We start from the raw sequence: 17,283 nt of genomic DNA, 5'->3' as shown, positions 1-17,283 counted from the left end.
TCCAAATTAGTTATCTTTAGTCCATGGTTGACATCAATAGAGGACTGAATTGTCGGCTTGCTTTCAAGAGGGACATTGTGACAAATAACTCCTTGTACCTTGTAATAAAGCTTTATTTACACTACATGAAAACACTGACCCAAACCCAGTACTTTTTTGATAGGAAAATGTGTCCTAGGGTGATCACAATATCGTTATGTATTCAAATCAGAGCTTACATTTTTTGTGACAACATATATATTGATGCAATTACAGACCTGCTCTATTGGTACTACACCAGTGAAAACCCTCATTAAAAACCTATAGAATTAACATTGGAGTGTGGGGCTGAGTACCTCCCACCAATGTTACGTGTTTTTATTTTTACAAACTTGCACTTTCTGCACTGTTAAAGAACATTAATTGAACACAATGGTATACATATAATATTCTGCTCACCCCACAAATATCTGCTGATATTTCCTATCATAACCGTGTCAACACATTTTCCACATCTGACAATTTTCTGGAGGATACAATCTAATGCTTATATTATGTATACATATCCTAAATTGTTTGTAATAGTACAGGGGACTTTCCATTTGTTGAGATACAGTACTACTCAAAAGTTTGGACACACTTTGAAAGTGTCCAAACTTTTGAGTAGTACATCATTATATAGACTTTTCTGTAAACAATATTAGACAAGTCAGTGAAATTCTCTGTTCTTACACAAAAACAAACCACAGATTAAGGGAAACTAGAAAAATAAAATACTTCTCTAAAGGGAAAACAAGTAAAAAAATATTCAAAATCAAGATTATGATAAAATCTCAAATGGGAACAAATGAAGTGTTAATCTTTCTCAGCCAAGCAAATAAAAAATTCAGAGTAGAATACTTTCCTCTTTGTGTCAAACATTTTTGAATCTTTTAAGAAGTACAAAATGGGCCACAGTAATTTCATTTCATTAAAGTATGACTATACAACCTCTTTGTAGGGAAACTGAGAGACTTTAGCGGATGCATTTGTATTCATGAATACAAAAACCCTTCGGAATCGGGTAATGGAAGTTTTACAGAATTTAAAAAAAATCTTTGATAAAATACAGTTCTACCGGTTGTTGTATTCCACTTGTCACACACAGGTGATGCTCTCGGGGATTAGTTATAAATACACAGAGCCAAAACAACACGTTGGAGGTTTGTGGAAGAACCGATGATGAAGCTGTGGGTGTTTTCTGGTTCATTCTGACTTAGTTTGTTGTTCCCCTGTCTCGTGCTGAGGGACCTGCTCTCTGACATCAACGCTCTCAGAGACACCCACCCACCCGTCAATGACACCTAAAACTGGCGTACAGGAAGGCGATCCCGCGGGGAGCAACAACTGCTTCGAGCAGCCTTCAGAGGAACCTTCGATGACGGCTGTTTCTGTGGCACTCCGTTCCTGTTCGGCTTCTGGCGAGGTCGGCCGTGCCTCTGGTCGGTCGTCCGGGGCGACAGAAAGGCTTCCGGATGCGAAGCCTTCCTCTTGTTGGGAGTTCTTTTCCTTCGGTTTGTGAGCAGGCGCCGTTGTCAAGAAGTACGAGACTTTTGCAGGTTGCCTCAAGAAGAGTTGCCTGAACCAAAGTAAGAGGATATCATTGAAAAACACACACAGGTGCCAAACAGAAGTATGAGACATAACCGGTACTTCAGGGAAACACAAGACGTACAACAAAGTTTAGGAATCAGGTCAATTTTTTTGTACTATCGACCAATCCACCATTTACTTACAAGATTTGTTTTTGGCAATTTAAATGGTAAAATTGTGAAAATGTTGTTTCAGTGTTAAGAATATAAGCAGGAAACCTCCACATATGAAAGGCTCAAGGTCTTTTCGGTCATTTTTGGATGAAGAATTTGTTTTACCAAAAATGTATTATGAATATAGTTGGCAATTATATCTCTGATTTCTGTTAATATTATAAACAAATCAACTAATTAACAGTTGGAGCTCTAATGCTCTTGTCACCTCTAACATTAGACTGTGTTGCTGGAGAAAAGAGTCTTCTTACAAACAGCTGTTTGTTCATTTTACAGTTCTCTATGTAGATAAAAGGTTAGGAGGTTCCCAACAGGTTAATGACAAGGGGTCCCATTTTGATATTTTTAACACAGGTCATGCAGTTTACAGAGAATATTTGTATCTGTGTCGCCCCCCTCTCCCAAGAGGGGCAATTTAATGTCAGGACTTGAGAAGGAAAATCATTTAACTAATCTCAGTAGATCTTCAACAATGTTAAGTCATTTTATAGCTTCTAGATTAAAGATGGTCCGATAACATGTAATGTGGGTAGCAGTTTCTACTCACACTCGATCTTTGGCTTTCATATCTGCTGGGTTAAACACAAGAGACAGCCTTTTCAAGAAACGTGTAAACACTAAAAATTAGCGGAGAGTTAGGTGGTACAGGAAAACAAAAAAAACATACCTTTCTCCTGAATGACTTTGCATATGTGATTTGGTCTATCAGTTAAATGTCTGGTCATCAGGTCACCGCCTGATCCGTCCACCAGCAGGTCACAGTTCAGACAGACCAAGGTTAACCTGGGAGGGTGGGACAAAAAAACATCAAAGTGTGCAACAAAAACACTATTTCCTACTGAATGCAGAACAGAGTATACTTACTTTAATGCAGAGGAATTTTTCTTATGATTCATTTTCAAGAATCTGTTTTTGGTTATGGTACTATGAAATCTAACAAGACAAAGAAACATCTGTCACAAGATTTGTCAAATATACACTGGGCCTAAAATAATGTTATTTCTCTACTGACCTAATCATGTGATTCCCAATGGAGACTTTGCAACTTGTCCGATATTTGCACGCACCACAATTTGAAAACATTGGGAAATGAGAAAAGAAGTCGTTGACTGGTGTGTTGCACTCGACGCACGTGTACGATCCTCCTTCAACTCTGAAATTTGCACAAAAAAAAAAAAAAGATTTAGAGTACCTTCTTTTTAAGTCAGATTTTAACACGCTGAAAGGGACAACGGATCAGAACTGTACCGATAACGATGTTAACTGAGAGACCTCAGCAGGTTCCTTGTTTTATTCTTCTCATCTAAGCTCATCGGTTGCACCGCTGCTTTATCTTTTGTCTCTTCTGCTTAAAAGTCCACATCATTGGACTATTATTTTTGAATAATCAACCCAATTAGCCAGAAATCACACTAATTTGTTTGTTAAAAGAATTAATTCCCACTATCGGCTTTACAGTGTATTATTTTTAGCGAGCCTAATGAAGACTGTCTGCATTTATAATCAATTTTCCTGACAACCACTTTGTATTACTAGCCTCTAATAACATCCATTAATCTGCTCCGGGACTGTCATAAATACAGAGGAGAGGCTTGGTTTGGTGGGACTGTGGACATACTGCAGATTTAAAAGGGCAGTTTTTAAACATAAAAGCAGCTCATATTTGACCCCCCCCACACACTTTTCCTTCTTTAAACAGCTGTGAAATGATTTGTCTGTATTAACAAAAAAATCAGTTTCTCATTTCTTTCCGCTCGTTGACAACCTGACATTCCTGAGCGCCAGATTGTGTTTGGTGGTCCGGGCGGTCTGCTTCTTGCTCTGGGTCATTTTGGCTTTTCCTGCTCCTGAGACGTTCGACTTGGCCCTCGACGCACTGACTGGAAGTTTGGTTTGCTGGTTGAAACTCGCAGCTTCTGTACCAACAATAATGCCAGATTGATCGGGGGAGGTCTGCAGTGTGGAAGTCTTTGCTGTGAGTGAGGCTCGAATGGTCACCTTGAAATAGAGCACAATGACGTTGAATTAATTTATCAAGAATAGTCAAGAAAGGTCTAAAATGAATATCGTATTGATGTTGTTGAGACGGGGTCAGACCTTTGTCCCCGGGGGAAGGCCTTCCAGTGCTTTAGGTTTTCTAAAAGTCTTATGGTAGTGAGTCCTGTGCTCCACTCTTTCCTTGTAGGTGAGGAAATTCAGTCTGCATTTTCCACAGCGATGGATCCCTTTTTTCTAAAAGAAAGAAGAAAAAAAAACCCTGATGAATAAGCGGTGCGTCTAGAAGCTAATTACCAAGATGCTTCACTTGGATTTACTGAAAGAATATAACGAGTATGAGAGAAACTACTTGCATTGCTATTAACAGAGCAGCAATTCATTCTGTTTGGTACTAATTCTACCATCATTATTTCTCCTTTCGGGCAGGTGAAGGCAGGTTTAATCGTCAGCCTTTTATGTATTACGGGAAGGTGTGAGACAGACAACCAAATTAGTCAAACCCTGGGAGTCGGGAGCAAATAGTACAAACTAAGAGTTTAAAATCACAGTAAACACATTGTTGTCGTCCATGACTGCAAATCTGCAATATTTCAACATTCACTCTGCTTAACAGCAGACTAAATGAAATGCATGACCGTACCTGATGTTTCATGTAGTGTTGCATATATATATGACCACTTCTAAGAACTTTCAGACAGAAGGGACAAAGCAACTCTTTTGTGTTTTCATGGACACTTCGGAAATGTGTCCCCACTTCTGAGAAGAAAGAGGACCTGTAATTGCAGACCTGTGGAATCGGTAAAACAGAATTTTAATCCGAGTGAAAATATCAAACTGAATCACAGCTCAGTGTAAACGGACGGACCTGGCAGACGTAGGGCATCTCTCCGGGCTTGTGGTTGTCCTTCATGTGTTCTAGGAGAACTTGCTCGGACTCAAATGCCAGCTCACATATCTTGCAGTTGGCTTAAAAAGGAACGAAAAGGACAATCACAAAAGGCCCCAGTGTTTGAGCAAACGGTCGTTAACTGTCGGATTCAGCCGTTGAGACGATGATGTCGTACTTGAGGATTCGATCGGGCTGTGAGCACTCTCGATGTGGCACTGCAGCTGGAAAGGAGTCATGTACTGTCGATAGCAATGCTGGCAAGTTGTGTGGCTTTCCCAGCTCTCGCTGTTTTGCTTTTCCAGCTCCAGGTGGTGCTTCATGTGGTTCATGAACCTGTGCAAGGGGGCACGTGTACACACAGACACATTAGAATAGACCATGAGTGATTAACACCAAACCTACGTCAGGTAGTGACGAAAACCACAGTGGTCATGGCTCGCGTGTAGTGGGTATGATAGGGGTCCCAAAGGTTTTAAAGATAAATTAAGTCTTTTCCTTGCACCTCACTTCCTAGACTTGCATAATGGCTGTTAAAATATCAGCAATTACACAAATATTTTGCTTAGCCTAATGATGTAGTGCTTCATGGCTGCAGCTAGCGCCTCGCCAGCTACCTGCCAGCGTTGCCCTGACGAGGCACGGCCCATTTTTCAGCCAACATATTCTGCTTCCTCAGCTCCCCTAATAGACATTTTATGTGCATGACCTCAACACATAGAGAGTGTTGTTGGAGTACAAATGTGTTTTCACATTAAAACCAGCTTACAGAAGCTTTATTTTTGCAACGCTCTGAAGCAAGGTTATTTACTTAAAAGGAACAGTCCTTTCAGCGCCATTTTTCATGTTTAGGCCCATGAGGGAAAATGCTCAAATAATGTGACCATCCGAGAGGAAAACTGCAGTAAAAACCAGGGCACATATCCACACTTTTAATTGGCATAGAGCAAATAGCTTTTAGGCAACCTCTGTGAGTCCCAGTCTGCTTTTAGAGAGCATTTTAGCAGATGTTGTAAAACAACTGCCTCTAAACGTTGTGTTTAAAACAGGACGCACATAACTAGTTCAGCAGTGTGAAACAGATATACAGACAACATATAGCAAGAAGGAACCAGATGGGTTGATGAGGGGCAAGAAACCCTCTGATCATACCTGATGTTGTTCTTGAGAACCTTTAAACAACTCTGGCACTTGAAGGTGGTGTTGGGCTTTTGCAGGTTCTTTTTGTTCCCATCTCCCTCAAAGCGACCGTAGTAGAACTCTGAGACCAGCATGATGCGCTTGTTTGCGCCGGTATTCAAGGCTGATCGAGCTGTACTTTCCACAACTGCAGCGCAGCTCTGAAATAAATGAGATGTTGTCAACCAATAGAACTCAGTGACGATATAACATTCGTTAAGGCAAAGATACAGAAACACCACAAGCAGTTTTACTCAAAAAGAACTGATGGCTGGACTGTTTATTCACCAAAACATTGTTTATCAATAACACCCAACAAGTAAGTAAATACACAATCTGTAAAAAGACATCTGCCCTGATATTCTGTTAATCAGGATGCACAGATGCTGAGATAGTATATTGAGCGTTATCAACTCAAATAGCTGAATCAGAGATCAATGAAAGTGGGGCCAATTTATCCAATAAAATGTGAAGTATATACCTTATTAGAAGGTTGTTGGGCTAGAATTAATAAATAAAACACACACACATGTCTGTGGGTGTGTGTATTTATATATATATATATGACAATAGAATGATCATTGTGATTTCCATACAGTTAATTAAAAACAGGTATTAGATTTGCACGTGGGATCAGACTGTGAGCCAGTAAGAGCATTTACTCACCACCGTGTGGAATTTCAGGGCTTCTTGTGTGAGGAATTCTTCTTGACACTTAAGGCACTTTTTCTTTAAAATCCCGTTTTCCACTGAAACTGTTATTTTTTGCGTCCCTACAGAAAAACCATCAGAATTGTGCTTGAATAACACTAGATTACAAAACGGCATCAATAAAAAGAAAATTCTTTAACTCTCCTAGTTAGGTGTATGGTGTGCAAAATGTGTGTTCTCCTCCTACTGTTCTCTGTCTAACAACGACACAAAAGAGAAACAAGTGTGTACGTGTTGCTATTTCGGATTAGGTGAATTGTTTCCTAACATTTTGTGAGCCTACTTTGGATTTTTATCAAGTTTGGGAAACTAGCCACTTCTGTATAATAAATCCTATGCCATGGGTAGAATGATTATTATTTATTTCTGCAATTGACAGCATTTACCATCAGCACTGATTGAACATCAACATAAAGGGGAGGAATTTACTGCAGTAACAAAAACCTACCCGGATCAATCTTGGCTCTTTTTGTTGCGTTGTCTATTTGCTGTGGTGGTAACACCCGTTTGACTGAACTTTGGTCTGTATGAAAAAAACAAAAAACATTTTGGTTTTTGCTGCCAATATGGTAAAAACGATGTTAAACATTAAGTTAGAAAATACAATTACCATTGTTGATGTTGTTGTTGTTAGTGGACTTCACAGGCATGGAAAAGGTCTGCACGGGTTGTGGGATGGACGGGTTGAGGTGAATCTTTTGGGATTGCGCGGAGTAAACGGCAGGACTCTGCACGTTGGACAACGTCACAACATTGTTGCTGATTTGCTGCACCTGAGGCCTGTGGACGGCACGGGGCATTACTGCCGCTGAGGTGACCTGCTGAAAAAGATGCTGCTGACCAGCTAAAAAGACAACACACAAACTCTTCAGACATCCTTGGCATTACCAGATCAAGATGTCTTTGATGAAGCTTCTCTATTACACAACAAAATCAGCAGAAAGGTTTCCTCCGCATATCATACTCAGATTTACCTGGTACAATTGTAAATGAAGTCCCAGGAGGGTAGTGGCTCCCAAGAGAGGCAATAAACTCACTGTTGTTCGCTAATTGGGGGGAAGTTACAATGAAGCCCTATAAAAAAATGACAAAAAGTAATTTAACAGTTCGCTTCTACTGATATATATATATATGCAAAATAGATTATCACCAAACATACCTGATTATTGACAATAACAGGCTGTGGGGTCCCTGTTGTCAGATTGGATGCTGCAGTATTCACTGCCTTTGCAGTCACACTCAATGGCAGCATTACTGGCTGGGAGCCAATGGCAGGCTTCGGAGCAAGGAGCTTTATTTCTTGTTTCGCTGCAATGCTCCTCTGAGGTGGTGGAGGGGTAGGCTTATCATCCTTGTTAGCTGTAAGAACATATGACACGGGCCGAAAAAATATATTTTGTCTTTAAATGCAAGTAAACTCCAAACAAAGGTATGTGCAACAAAAGGCAAACTATATTATGAAAAACATATACAAAAAATAATTTGACTTTCAATACTGAACTAACATTTAATAGTACATTTCTAATAGGCAGATAGTGACTGAAATCAGACTTGATTATTCAATTATTTCTGTTTTAAACACATTTAAAAGTGTTACGACATACAGAGCACTCCAACGAAGATGGGTTCGTCGTCGTCGTCATCATCATCAATCAATTGTACTTCGGGAACTTGTTTCTGCCATGGCTCCAGCTCCTCCTCAACACACTCCATAAAAAGCTCCGACATCATGGACCTGCAGCAAAAAAACAATATTCAGCCAACCTACGACTTCCTGTACAATAATAATAATGCAAACCATTGATCCAATATGTTCTACCAGACATTTATCCATCTAAGTAATGTGCTTTTAAATTGTAAAGACACCATCTTTCTCAAAGTTTACAGCTTTTAGTGCAGGCCCATGGCAAGAAGACAAAATACATTTTTGACATTGTGACCAGGCAGGCACACATTATAAAGCAACAATTAAGTTAACTAAATGATATGCTTCTTTTTACTTACTTACTAATCCATAGCTTTGGTGTACTAACCCCATTTGTGACAGGTGGCATCTGAGGACACTTGATGCTCTTTCATTGTTTACAATCAAGTCCTGAATCAAACGTAAATTCTGTTTCGTTATTAGTTACCGGAGCGTAGCTAGCTCACATGTATTACCTGTGTTGTTAGCTCGGTCTCGGTCCTTTACAGCATCCAGGTAGCTGATGCTAACAAGCTAACATTTAAGACGCCGTTGCTCTTCAACCGCTGCAGCATGAGACACGGTCTGTTAGATTAAAAAGATTAAAATTAAAACGTTCTACATCCAATTCATTCTATCGGTAGTCTGCATGAGTTATCGATAATCGATCAGGGCACCATAACAATTAGCTACGCTAGCACGGTCGCATTATCTGAGAGCAGGACGTCGGGACAAAGACAGCGCTCTGAGTTCGGCGTCACATGTTCTCGTTTCAGCCTACCTCACTCTCACGGCCGCCTCTGGGTCTTGAGAAGAGGCCGTGTCTAGATACCAACTGCAGCGCTACTGGTGCACGTCAGTTCAGAGGGAGATATCGTTCAGATAGTGCGGGTCAACCTCACACGGGAGGGAGAAAACTGTATCGCTAGCATGGGCTGGGACCGCGGTGGATATGCTGGGACTGTCTCGACCAATCAGTGCACCGCATTTCTGTGAGATCACTTCCTTCGTGCTTTCGTGCCACTTCCTGGACTCTGGGTGTCACGTCGATTCATTTGATCAGATAACGCGTTTTGTTTAAATATCGTACAGTATTTTGTAACAAACACATACAGATTACAGAATATAAAAAAAAATAATAATAATTAGATAACGTTTAAGAACACTGTTGACCATTTTGGTAATGGTGCTCATTATCACTACAAGTTTTATCTAATTTATCTGTTAAAGGTCTATGCAACAACTTTCACTTCAATGGTCGTTGAGCATGTTCATGATGGAGAAAATCAGTATTTATAAAGACATTTCTATGGCTGCTGACAATTACAGAAGTTCCACTGCAGTGTTAATTTATTGATTGCAGCAAAAATGCTTTACTGTATTAATGTGGTCGATACTATCAGTCTAGATTAAGGTTATCAGGAGAAAGCAAAACATGCATTTCTTTCCCAAAAATTCTTTATCGAACAGCTATGGTTTGCCCCACAAAAAAGCTTAACACATGTGCTTCTTTGCAGTTACTTAAAAACGTTTTTCTCAGATTCATAACTTGATCTCACAACATCCTAGTATAGCATAGAGAAAGTATAAATCCCAGACTGTACATTTGAATAACAAAGAAATGAAATATGTGAACATGGGTTTTGATTTAATAATTTATTTGACTGTACACAATATTACAATAAAATCTGTACCTCTTATTTGGAATGTAACCGACATGCTGTAACCGAAAGGTTTAACTAATTGGAGTATTTTTTTAATTGGAGTGAGGTGCTGTGTGTCTAGGGCCTCCTACACAGTTGCCAATTGAGACACTTGTATGTGCAAATAATCTGCAAGATATGCTATTGCACATTGTACATGACAGATTATATTTACAACACTTGAACTCAATCATTAGTTTGTTGCAACATAATAGCGAATTATCTATTGTTTGTTGGATCTGCCAGTTGACTCAAGTTTAAGTACGGTAAAGCACGACAGAGAAAACGGTCCAGATAACTATGAGTTGGACGCCTCTGAATGCAGCTGGTTAGAGGATGTTGCATGTACTTTGGAACTCTGGACACAAGATAAGAAACCAGCGTTTTTGCTGATTTTATGCACCTCAAAAGTGGGGACAACACCAAAGGCCAAATGCTGACAAGCTAACCAGGTGTGAAGGGAAGAAGAATCTGGCTTACAGTCAGTTTGATCATCACCTGTAAGTACAAACAAGAAGAACAAATGAATCAGGATGCAAGTGGACTTTTGAAAAAGAACATCTTCAGTGAGAGTGTTTGTTACAGCACAAAGGCATTGTAGAAGCTTAGCTCTGACATACTCAACTCTCGAGCCTCTTCTTCCTTTTTCAGGTGAACAAGTAAAGTGTGTTGCTGCCATGGCTCCAACTCTTCTTCTTCACATTCCAGTAAAAGCTCGGAGGTTGTGGAGCTGTAATGACAGAATACAGACCGACACAGACCCCATGTTTTTATGTTTTAGTCTTTGTAGCATTCAGCATTTTAACATTCTAATTGTCCAAAGAGGCCAGCCAAACAAAATAAATAAAGTTTAAAAGGTGGTTTTATGGTTAAATTGTAATCATACGTAGGCTATTTAAAACTAGATCCCTGGCACCATGTACATGGCAGCAGTGCATTTTAGAGGGGCTCTATCGGTGTTACCCAGAGACTTTCATCAGGGAAAGGTTGCTCTCAATAGTGCAACCCAACATGAATATACTGTATGTCTATACTATATAAGGGTATCTGGATGTTTTTCACTCTATAGCTGCTGCAGTTTTCCCCCACTATAATAAGTATTGAGAAAAACTTAATCAAAGATGGAAGAAAATACAGAAAACAAAAAAGTAGATGTCTTTTTAAGAAACAAAACAACAAACAAAGCAAGTTTGGTCTATTAATTATATTATAAAGGGTAAATATGATTCACTTCGAGATCCTGACTCTGGAAAGTTAGGTCTATCAAAGAAGTCTACGTACCTCTGAGGAATTATTGGTACGTGGACGTCTTCATCACAGTTGTCAATAGCTCCTGGAGCGTGTTCGAGGTCACTGTCAAGGTCAGATCTGTTAGATAAAAACAAAGATACTAGAATCAAAATAAGCCACAGAAGCAACATTTTAGGTACAATATATCGTTTCTAATAGAGTATAAGATTACAGTCGGCTCTTCACACTGTTGCATTCATCGTCGTCGATGGTGACTTCAATCTCCTCAAAACTGAAAATGACAAATTAAAGAGAACATTAAATTAAACACAGGGATTGAAATGTTCATTCGCAAAAGGATTATAATTAACCTGTCGTGTTTACTAATTGGAATATGTCCAATCCCTGAAATCTTGGAAATAAATAAAAAAAATATACAGTATATGTCAAAATAATTTGCTTCTTTGGATATTTCCATCAATGAAGAACTTCAGGTAAACTGTGTGTGATCTAAGTTGGTCCAGCAGGTGGCAGTCTGGAGTTAACAATACAGGGCAGAGGTGCTTTCAGGAAATGAGATCATTTGTTTTATATCACAAATAATCTCCTCCTGCACGCCTTACAGATATTTGTGTGGAAGTTAACTTGTTTGTCTAAATAGGCTAGTTAGTTACTACACTTCTAGAAATCATCTTCAAAGGCATCTTTGTTGTTAACATTTTGTAATGCCGTTGAGTTACATGACAAAGAAACTCTGCATTGTTAAATTGTTGGATTATCCACAGGCTCTCTATTTGTTAAAGTTATTATGACCCAGTCTGTAAAGCTGGCTGAGCTCAAAATGAAAGCAACTCAAAATGAAAGGTCCCCAGTAGCATAAAAGGTTAAAACACTTTTAACACTGTACTTTGTATGAGTGAAGTTCAAGAAAATGTACTTCCATAACAGTGATGTGATTTTCAACAGTTGTCTCTCACTCAGCGCACACACACACACACACACAATATGGAAGTTCCTTTTTTCTCAGAAAAACCTCCCACAACCAACCAACCAAACTTTTAAAGGAAACAGCTTGAAATATGCAGAAGCTTTATCAGTGCACTGCTACCGGTCTTAACCTGTTTAACTCACATTTCTCACTCACACGAACTGAGATTGCACACAGAAATATTCAGACATGTATATTTTCATTAGGATGCAATTTGATGTTCACTTCAAAACAAAAACAGTTAAAAAAAAGTAGGGGCCCTATGGTCACAGTTTTATTTATTTATTATTTTTTATTTGAAAAACCTGTATTTTGAGACTTTTGTCTGTGACAAGTACTTCATAAATATGTTTTACTTACTAACTATAAGTTAAGGGTATGAAATAGAAAACTCAAGGGTAACGTGTGCAATCGTACAGTTCACAGCTTTTATTAAGTTTGATACTTGTCTTGAAACTAATGATTGAAACAAAAAGTGTGGCTGTGAGGGATTGACTAAAGTTAAAGGTGTCAGTGGTCCTGGGACTGTTTTTTTTTTAGCTTCTGAAGGCGTATCGGGCCTCATTCTAAAAGCAGCAGCATAAGGTTACCCCATAATGATGCATCAGCATCCCACTTGTTTCTCAAAAGGTTCACAGGCTTTTTTTTGCTCTGATTAAAGTGTTTCCTGCCATTTTTTTTACATCCTGACCTTTTGATTCCCCGAAAAGGATGACATTTCTCTTGATGCATTGAAATTGAATGATCTTACGGGATGACAAGATAACATGTTTGTGGTTAAATTTTCAAGCTCATCCCCCACTGTGGCTGCTTCACAGTCCGCACACCAATTTTCCATTTTTAGTCATACGTTTCCGTCACGGTCTGCCTCCTCTTTCAGTTCCTGCAACTGCAGTCGCATGGACACCCTCACTTAAACTGAAGCCAATGACAAACCAAATAGGTCCCGAAAACCTAGAAATAAGAATATTTGAGGAGATTTATTTAATGCTCCTTCAATAATTAAAACAGCTACAGATACATTTGAAATAAAAACAATTGATCTACAAGAGAGTTTTCTTACCAGACTTTCAAAAAACGGATATTTTAATTAAACATGTTACAAATGTCCAAATCCACAGACATAGCCAACATAAATCTAACCTTACGCAGGGTGCTCTTGTCTGGTTTCTCTACACCGCGGAGGAAAAAGTAGTCCCCACGCTGCTGTGGGACTTTAGGCTGTATAGTTTTCGGTTTTACGGACTGGGTTTTTTTAAGAACATTTGGCGATAAATAGGCCATCTATGCTATCAAATACAAATGTTAGTTTTCAGTTTTTAGGCACCACAACATTATAGCATCGCTAAGTCGAGCTGTCAGGTGGCACAGCGTGTTACCGGGGACACACCTGTCGAGAAAAATAGTCCACAAGGGAAGCAGAACGTCACTTTAAAAAAAGTTTAGTAACTTCTGCTTCATACTAAACATTAAGATAAGCATTTCCATGTTGTTGAATAATAGATATATATTATTATATATATTAAAGATAATATATTTTAGAATAAACTGCTTTAAGATCTTTGATGAGCATTCGAGTTTGTTACTAAAATATTTTATATCCAAACCGAGGAGCTTTAATCATACATATGAACAGCTGTGGCTTTCACCAAAACTCACAAGTTCAAGAGATAGTTCGCGACGTCTGCGTCGGTTCGTAGTTTCTTTTCCTCTTTGAATCTCCTCCACCTCGTGAAGCTGTAAGAGATGTTTATCCTCGTTTTCACTCGCAGACGGTCGCTCTCCTTTCTGGCTCTCAGACCTTCTTCTGTTCGACGCGCTGGTTTCGATTTTCTCGCCACTGAAGCGGAAGTGTGATTTGTGTCAAAGGGTTTTGTTGCTTTCCCCCGCTGTTTAACCATGTCGGCAGACGCTCCTCGATCCTGTGATTGTTAAAAAAAAATGATGCTAGTTTAAATAACAACAAGTTACACCTAGCTGGTTTTCAAATACCTGCCTGATATCCGCCAACACCGACACCGCTTCTGGTCTGAGCCCTTCAGAATAAAAGCTAAAAGTCGCTAAAAAACATTAACAAGTGAGCAGGTTTTGTTACTTACTGATCTCATTTCTTATTTTTTAGCCATCCAGTTTCTTTTGTTATGTCACTTGAGTATTGAATCATTACTTCGTTGCCTGTTTGGGCCTGCAGTAAAGTATTAATCGATCCACACTAAGTTGTCCCACACTAATGAAACAGTGTTTCATCTTTGGATCATGTTCCCCCTAAAACAAAAAGTGCATCATACCAAGTACTCTTCTTAAAAAGTGCATCATACTAAGTACTCTTCTTAAAAATAAGGACAAACTAGGGGAATAAGGACAAACATGGGGAGTAAAGTGATGTTATCATGAAGTAACAACTGAGTATGGTAGACCACTCCATGAAGATACATTGGACAGGGAATGATTCGGTGCTATCTATGATGTTTTAAATAACAAAATCCATTCTTTCAATCATGCCAGCGATGTAATAATACAAATAATATCAATTAGTCACTGGTTTCTGTGTGACATAATGTTTAGTATATGCATATAATCTTCTGGTGAAGTGGTGTACTGTTGTATTTTTATTTTGTGCATGAAAGACAAAGCAGTCAGCTATAACCTACACTGTGATTGAATAAGTAAGAAATAGTTTTGAGTAAGGTAGATAGTAAAGATCCTAAAGTAATGAAAATGATGCAACAGTTTGTGGTGTCAGGAGGGCCACGGCAGGACACACAACAGTCCAAGAATAACCCCGATCCACAAAAAGAAAGCACAACCATTGTGTATTAGTAATGTCCATTAATGGGACATTAACTCATTCAGAGAACAGGGCTGCATGGCCGCAGGGATGGCTGCAGAGGAGGAGGTTGACAACCTATGTTTTGCATTTAGTGAAATGTGTATGTGCGTATAAAAAAACAACGAGGAAAAGTTCTGATGTATTTGCTGCTAAAATGTAAATATACTGTAGAATCCCTCAGATACTCGTTTAATAAGGTATAGGGAGCCATGTGGTCTACATGTGGTCTATGCTGACTCCTGCAGCATCTCCTGCCGTGTGGCACGGTACCAGGCGGAGGGATACATAACCAATGTCCTCGTAGTGCTGAGGCTTTTGCAAACCAAAAATGTCTGCCTAAGCGAAACTCGTAACTGACATAATATAAAGAGGATATTTTAACCAGGTACTGCCGCTCAAACCCGAATTTTTGCCCTGAGGCATACTGCAAGGACGCGCATCTTCACCAGAGCACCCTAGTCGGGATTTTTATCGGAACAAAAGGTAAAATATCAGTGGGAGTTTACCTAAAGCTCTGGGACCAGTGAAAGAAGTTGGGAGTTGAGAAAAGACCATCACTGCGTTTTGTATTCTGGAGCTGCAGATTCAGGCTGCCATTTGAAATATGTGTTCGCCTTAGTTACTCATTTTGAGCCAGGATGTATTTTACGTTTCACCTCGTTAAGTATTCCTCTGTGCTATTGTCTTTAAACCGCTCGCAGGTCAATGCTAAAGCGTTAGCTTTTTTTCAATAGGAATGAACCAGAAGCCGCTGCTAGCCTCCGCCGGCTAGCAGCGGGGACGCAGCGCGTCTCGGTGATCGTTAACCATCGTCTGGTCCGCGCGCACACCGCGGACATTATTCACGTCGCCCGTGAGAAACACGGTCACCTGCAGCAGGTCTCCTCTTTCTTTCTTTTTTAATCATTAGGAATAAACTTCAGGTGAGGACGAAATGTTTTTGCAATCTTTTTAATCCATCACGATGTGGCCGAAGTGCGATGCCAGAGGCGATTGAACTTCTCCGCGGGGGGGCAGGTTGGGGGGAGTGGGGGGGTCGAGGGGGGAGGGGGGGGGGGGGCATATCCCGTGTTTGTAACGATCACCTCTCGTCGCAGACATTTTTCTGCCGCGCTGCGACCCGAAGGACTGTGTTGTCTCCACCTGATGGACTGTGTTGTCTCCAGGTGTCTAGATCTCCAGGATGAACCCTCAGCAGCGGATCGCCGCTCTCGGAACCGACAAGGAATTAAGTGACCTGCTGGATTTCAGTGCGGTAGGAAGACTTTTGACCTTAGCTCTTGGTGCCATGCAGCGCTGAGCGCTTTTAAAGGTGTGAGGACCGAGTTAGGCAAATTAAAGCGTGACTAATTGATCAGCTCATATTCGTGTTAGAGACTGGCTGCTTTATTTATTTATTTTTCCTTTGAAAAATCCCAAGCTTTCAGGATAGTTGCAACACATAATGTGAAATTCTACTCAGTTCAGACTTTGGTCTAATTGTAGGTCCATATTCTTCATTCCAGATGTTCTCTCCACCTGTGAGCGGAGCAAAAAACAGGCCCACCACACTGGGAAGCAGTCAGTTCACCGCAGCAGGTAGGACCCCTCAAAGCTGTTTCAGTAAAACCGCTGATACAGCCCTGGTCTTGCTTTGCATGTGATGCTTTGTGCTCTGCTGGTTAAAACTTGAGTGGAGTAGAGGGACGCTCATGTTCATGGACATTTTGAATGTTTTCTTGGTCTAATGATCATTATACAGGGAATCATGTTTCGCTGTAGTGTCAGGTGCATTAATACCTGCAGCTTTGGCTGCTTTGATCAAGGCGGCTGGGCAATACATCTATATAATAGTGAATCACTTTCAATAGAACCCTATCAAAACAAATATGTTGTCTAAACTGATAGTAGCAAGCACATACTAACTTAAATGTATTGTTCTGATCTGAATGGATAAAACAAAACTGATATTTTAATCTGATTACTCTTTTCTGATTGTCTCATGAATGTGAACATAGTAAGATAAGAATATTCATTATATTTATTATATTTCTTTTTGCACTAAAGTTCTTAATACAATTAGAAAATACTCAGCACAGTATTCCTACGGGAGTATACAAAAAATAGGCCAGAAAACATGCTAAATATGCAATATATATTGCAATTTGGATTTGAAATGACCCTGAATACCAAGGGTAAGAGATTGTGGTCATATCGCCACATCAGCTCTGAGTGAAGCAAGTATTCAGAGAAACAATACTGTCCTCATCAGGGTTTGCTGTGAGGTTCGTTGGAAGCACATTTTTCATCA

At 39.7% G+C, this 17,283-nt stretch overlaps 3 protein-coding genes across 10 annotated transcripts in view; 1 reads left to right on the top strand and 2 right to left on the bottom strand.

Annotated features, from left to right (window-relative positions):
• Nucleotides 1-92: 92 nt before the first annotated feature.
• Nucleotides 93-9,205, bottom strand: znf280d (zinc finger protein 280D). 4 transcript variants are annotated; one of them, XM_037452303.2, is made up of 19 exons: nt 9,024-9,205; nt 8,719-8,827; nt 8,163-8,293; nt 7,718-7,917; nt 7,533-7,632; nt 7,169-7,402; nt 7,007-7,081; nt 6,514-6,620; nt 5,821-6,008; nt 4,847-5,004; nt 4,648-4,748; nt 4,423-4,569; nt 3,882-4,016; nt 3,550-3,782; nt 2,797-2,937; nt 2,649-2,717; nt 2,452-2,567; nt 2,332-2,356; nt 93-1,597 (listed from the first exon to the last, which is right to left on the bottom strand). In XM_037452303.2, exons 3-19 carry the CDS (start codon nt 8,287-8,289, stop codon nt 1,225-1,227), a joined length of 2,529 nt encoding a protein of 842 aa, XP_037308200.1. In that variant the 5' UTR covers nt 8,290-8,293; nt 8,719-8,827; nt 9,024-9,205; the 3' UTR covers nt 93-1,224. The 4 variants fall into 4 exon arrangements, with proteins under 4 accessions (XP_037308200.1, XP_037308208.1, XP_037308218.1 ...); XM_037452311.2 differs by having other exon boundaries at nt 8,719-8,808; XM_037452321.2 differs by having other exon boundaries at nt 2,332-2,353; nt 9,024-9,204.
• Nucleotides 9,206-9,816: 611 nt separating this feature from the next.
• Nucleotides 9,817-14,172, bottom strand: LOC119199256 (uncharacterized). Of its 3 annotated transcripts, none has more exons than XR_005114671.2 (5): nt 13,823-14,172; nt 11,408-11,467; nt 11,227-11,335; nt 10,566-10,675; nt 9,817-10,443 (listed from the first exon to the last, which is right to left on the bottom strand). XR_005114671.2 is itself a non-coding variant. In XM_062561771.1 (5 exons), the coding sequence occupies exons 1-5, from the start codon at nt 14,062-14,064 to the stop codon at nt 10,440-10,442; spliced, it is 507 nt and encodes a 168-aa protein (XP_062417755.1). In that variant the 5' UTR covers nt 14,065-14,172; the 3' UTR covers nt 9,818-10,439. The 3 variants fall into 3 exon arrangements, 2 of the variants coding, with proteins under 2 accessions (XP_062417755.1, XP_037312692.2); XM_062561771.1 differs by having other exon boundaries at nt 9,818-10,443; nt 10,562-10,675; nt 11,227-11,313; XM_037456795.2 differs by having other exon boundaries at nt 9,823-10,443; nt 11,227-11,313.
• Nucleotides 14,173-15,284: 1,112 nt separating this feature from the next.
• tcf12 (transcription factor 12) overlaps nt 15,285-17,283 on the top strand; it is a 57,619-nt gene continuing 55,620 nt past the window's right edge. For 2 of the 3 annotated variants that reach the window (XM_037486300.2, XM_037486284.2), the window contains exons 1-3: nt 15,285-15,476; nt 16,160-16,248; nt 16,499-16,571. In XM_037486300.2, coding sequence (XP_037342197.2) covers nt 16,177-16,248; nt 16,499-16,571 — 145 coding nt within the window. In that variant the 5' untranslated portion in view covers nt 15,285-15,476; nt 16,160-16,176. Of the gene's footprint in view, nt 15,477-15,525; nt 15,917-16,159; nt 16,249-16,498; nt 16,572-17,283 lie in introns of those variants that run through there. The other variant, XM_037486293.2, reaches the window with a different exon arrangement.

The sequence above is a fragment of the Pungitius pungitius genome, chromosome 4 (assembly GCF_949316345.1).
Source record: "Pungitius pungitius chromosome 4, fPunPun2.1, whole genome shotgun sequence".
Taxonomy (NCBI): Eukaryota; Metazoa; Chordata; class Actinopteri; order Perciformes; family Gasterosteidae; genus Pungitius; species Pungitius pungitius.
This window is presented reverse-complemented; position numbering and strand designations above follow the sequence as displayed.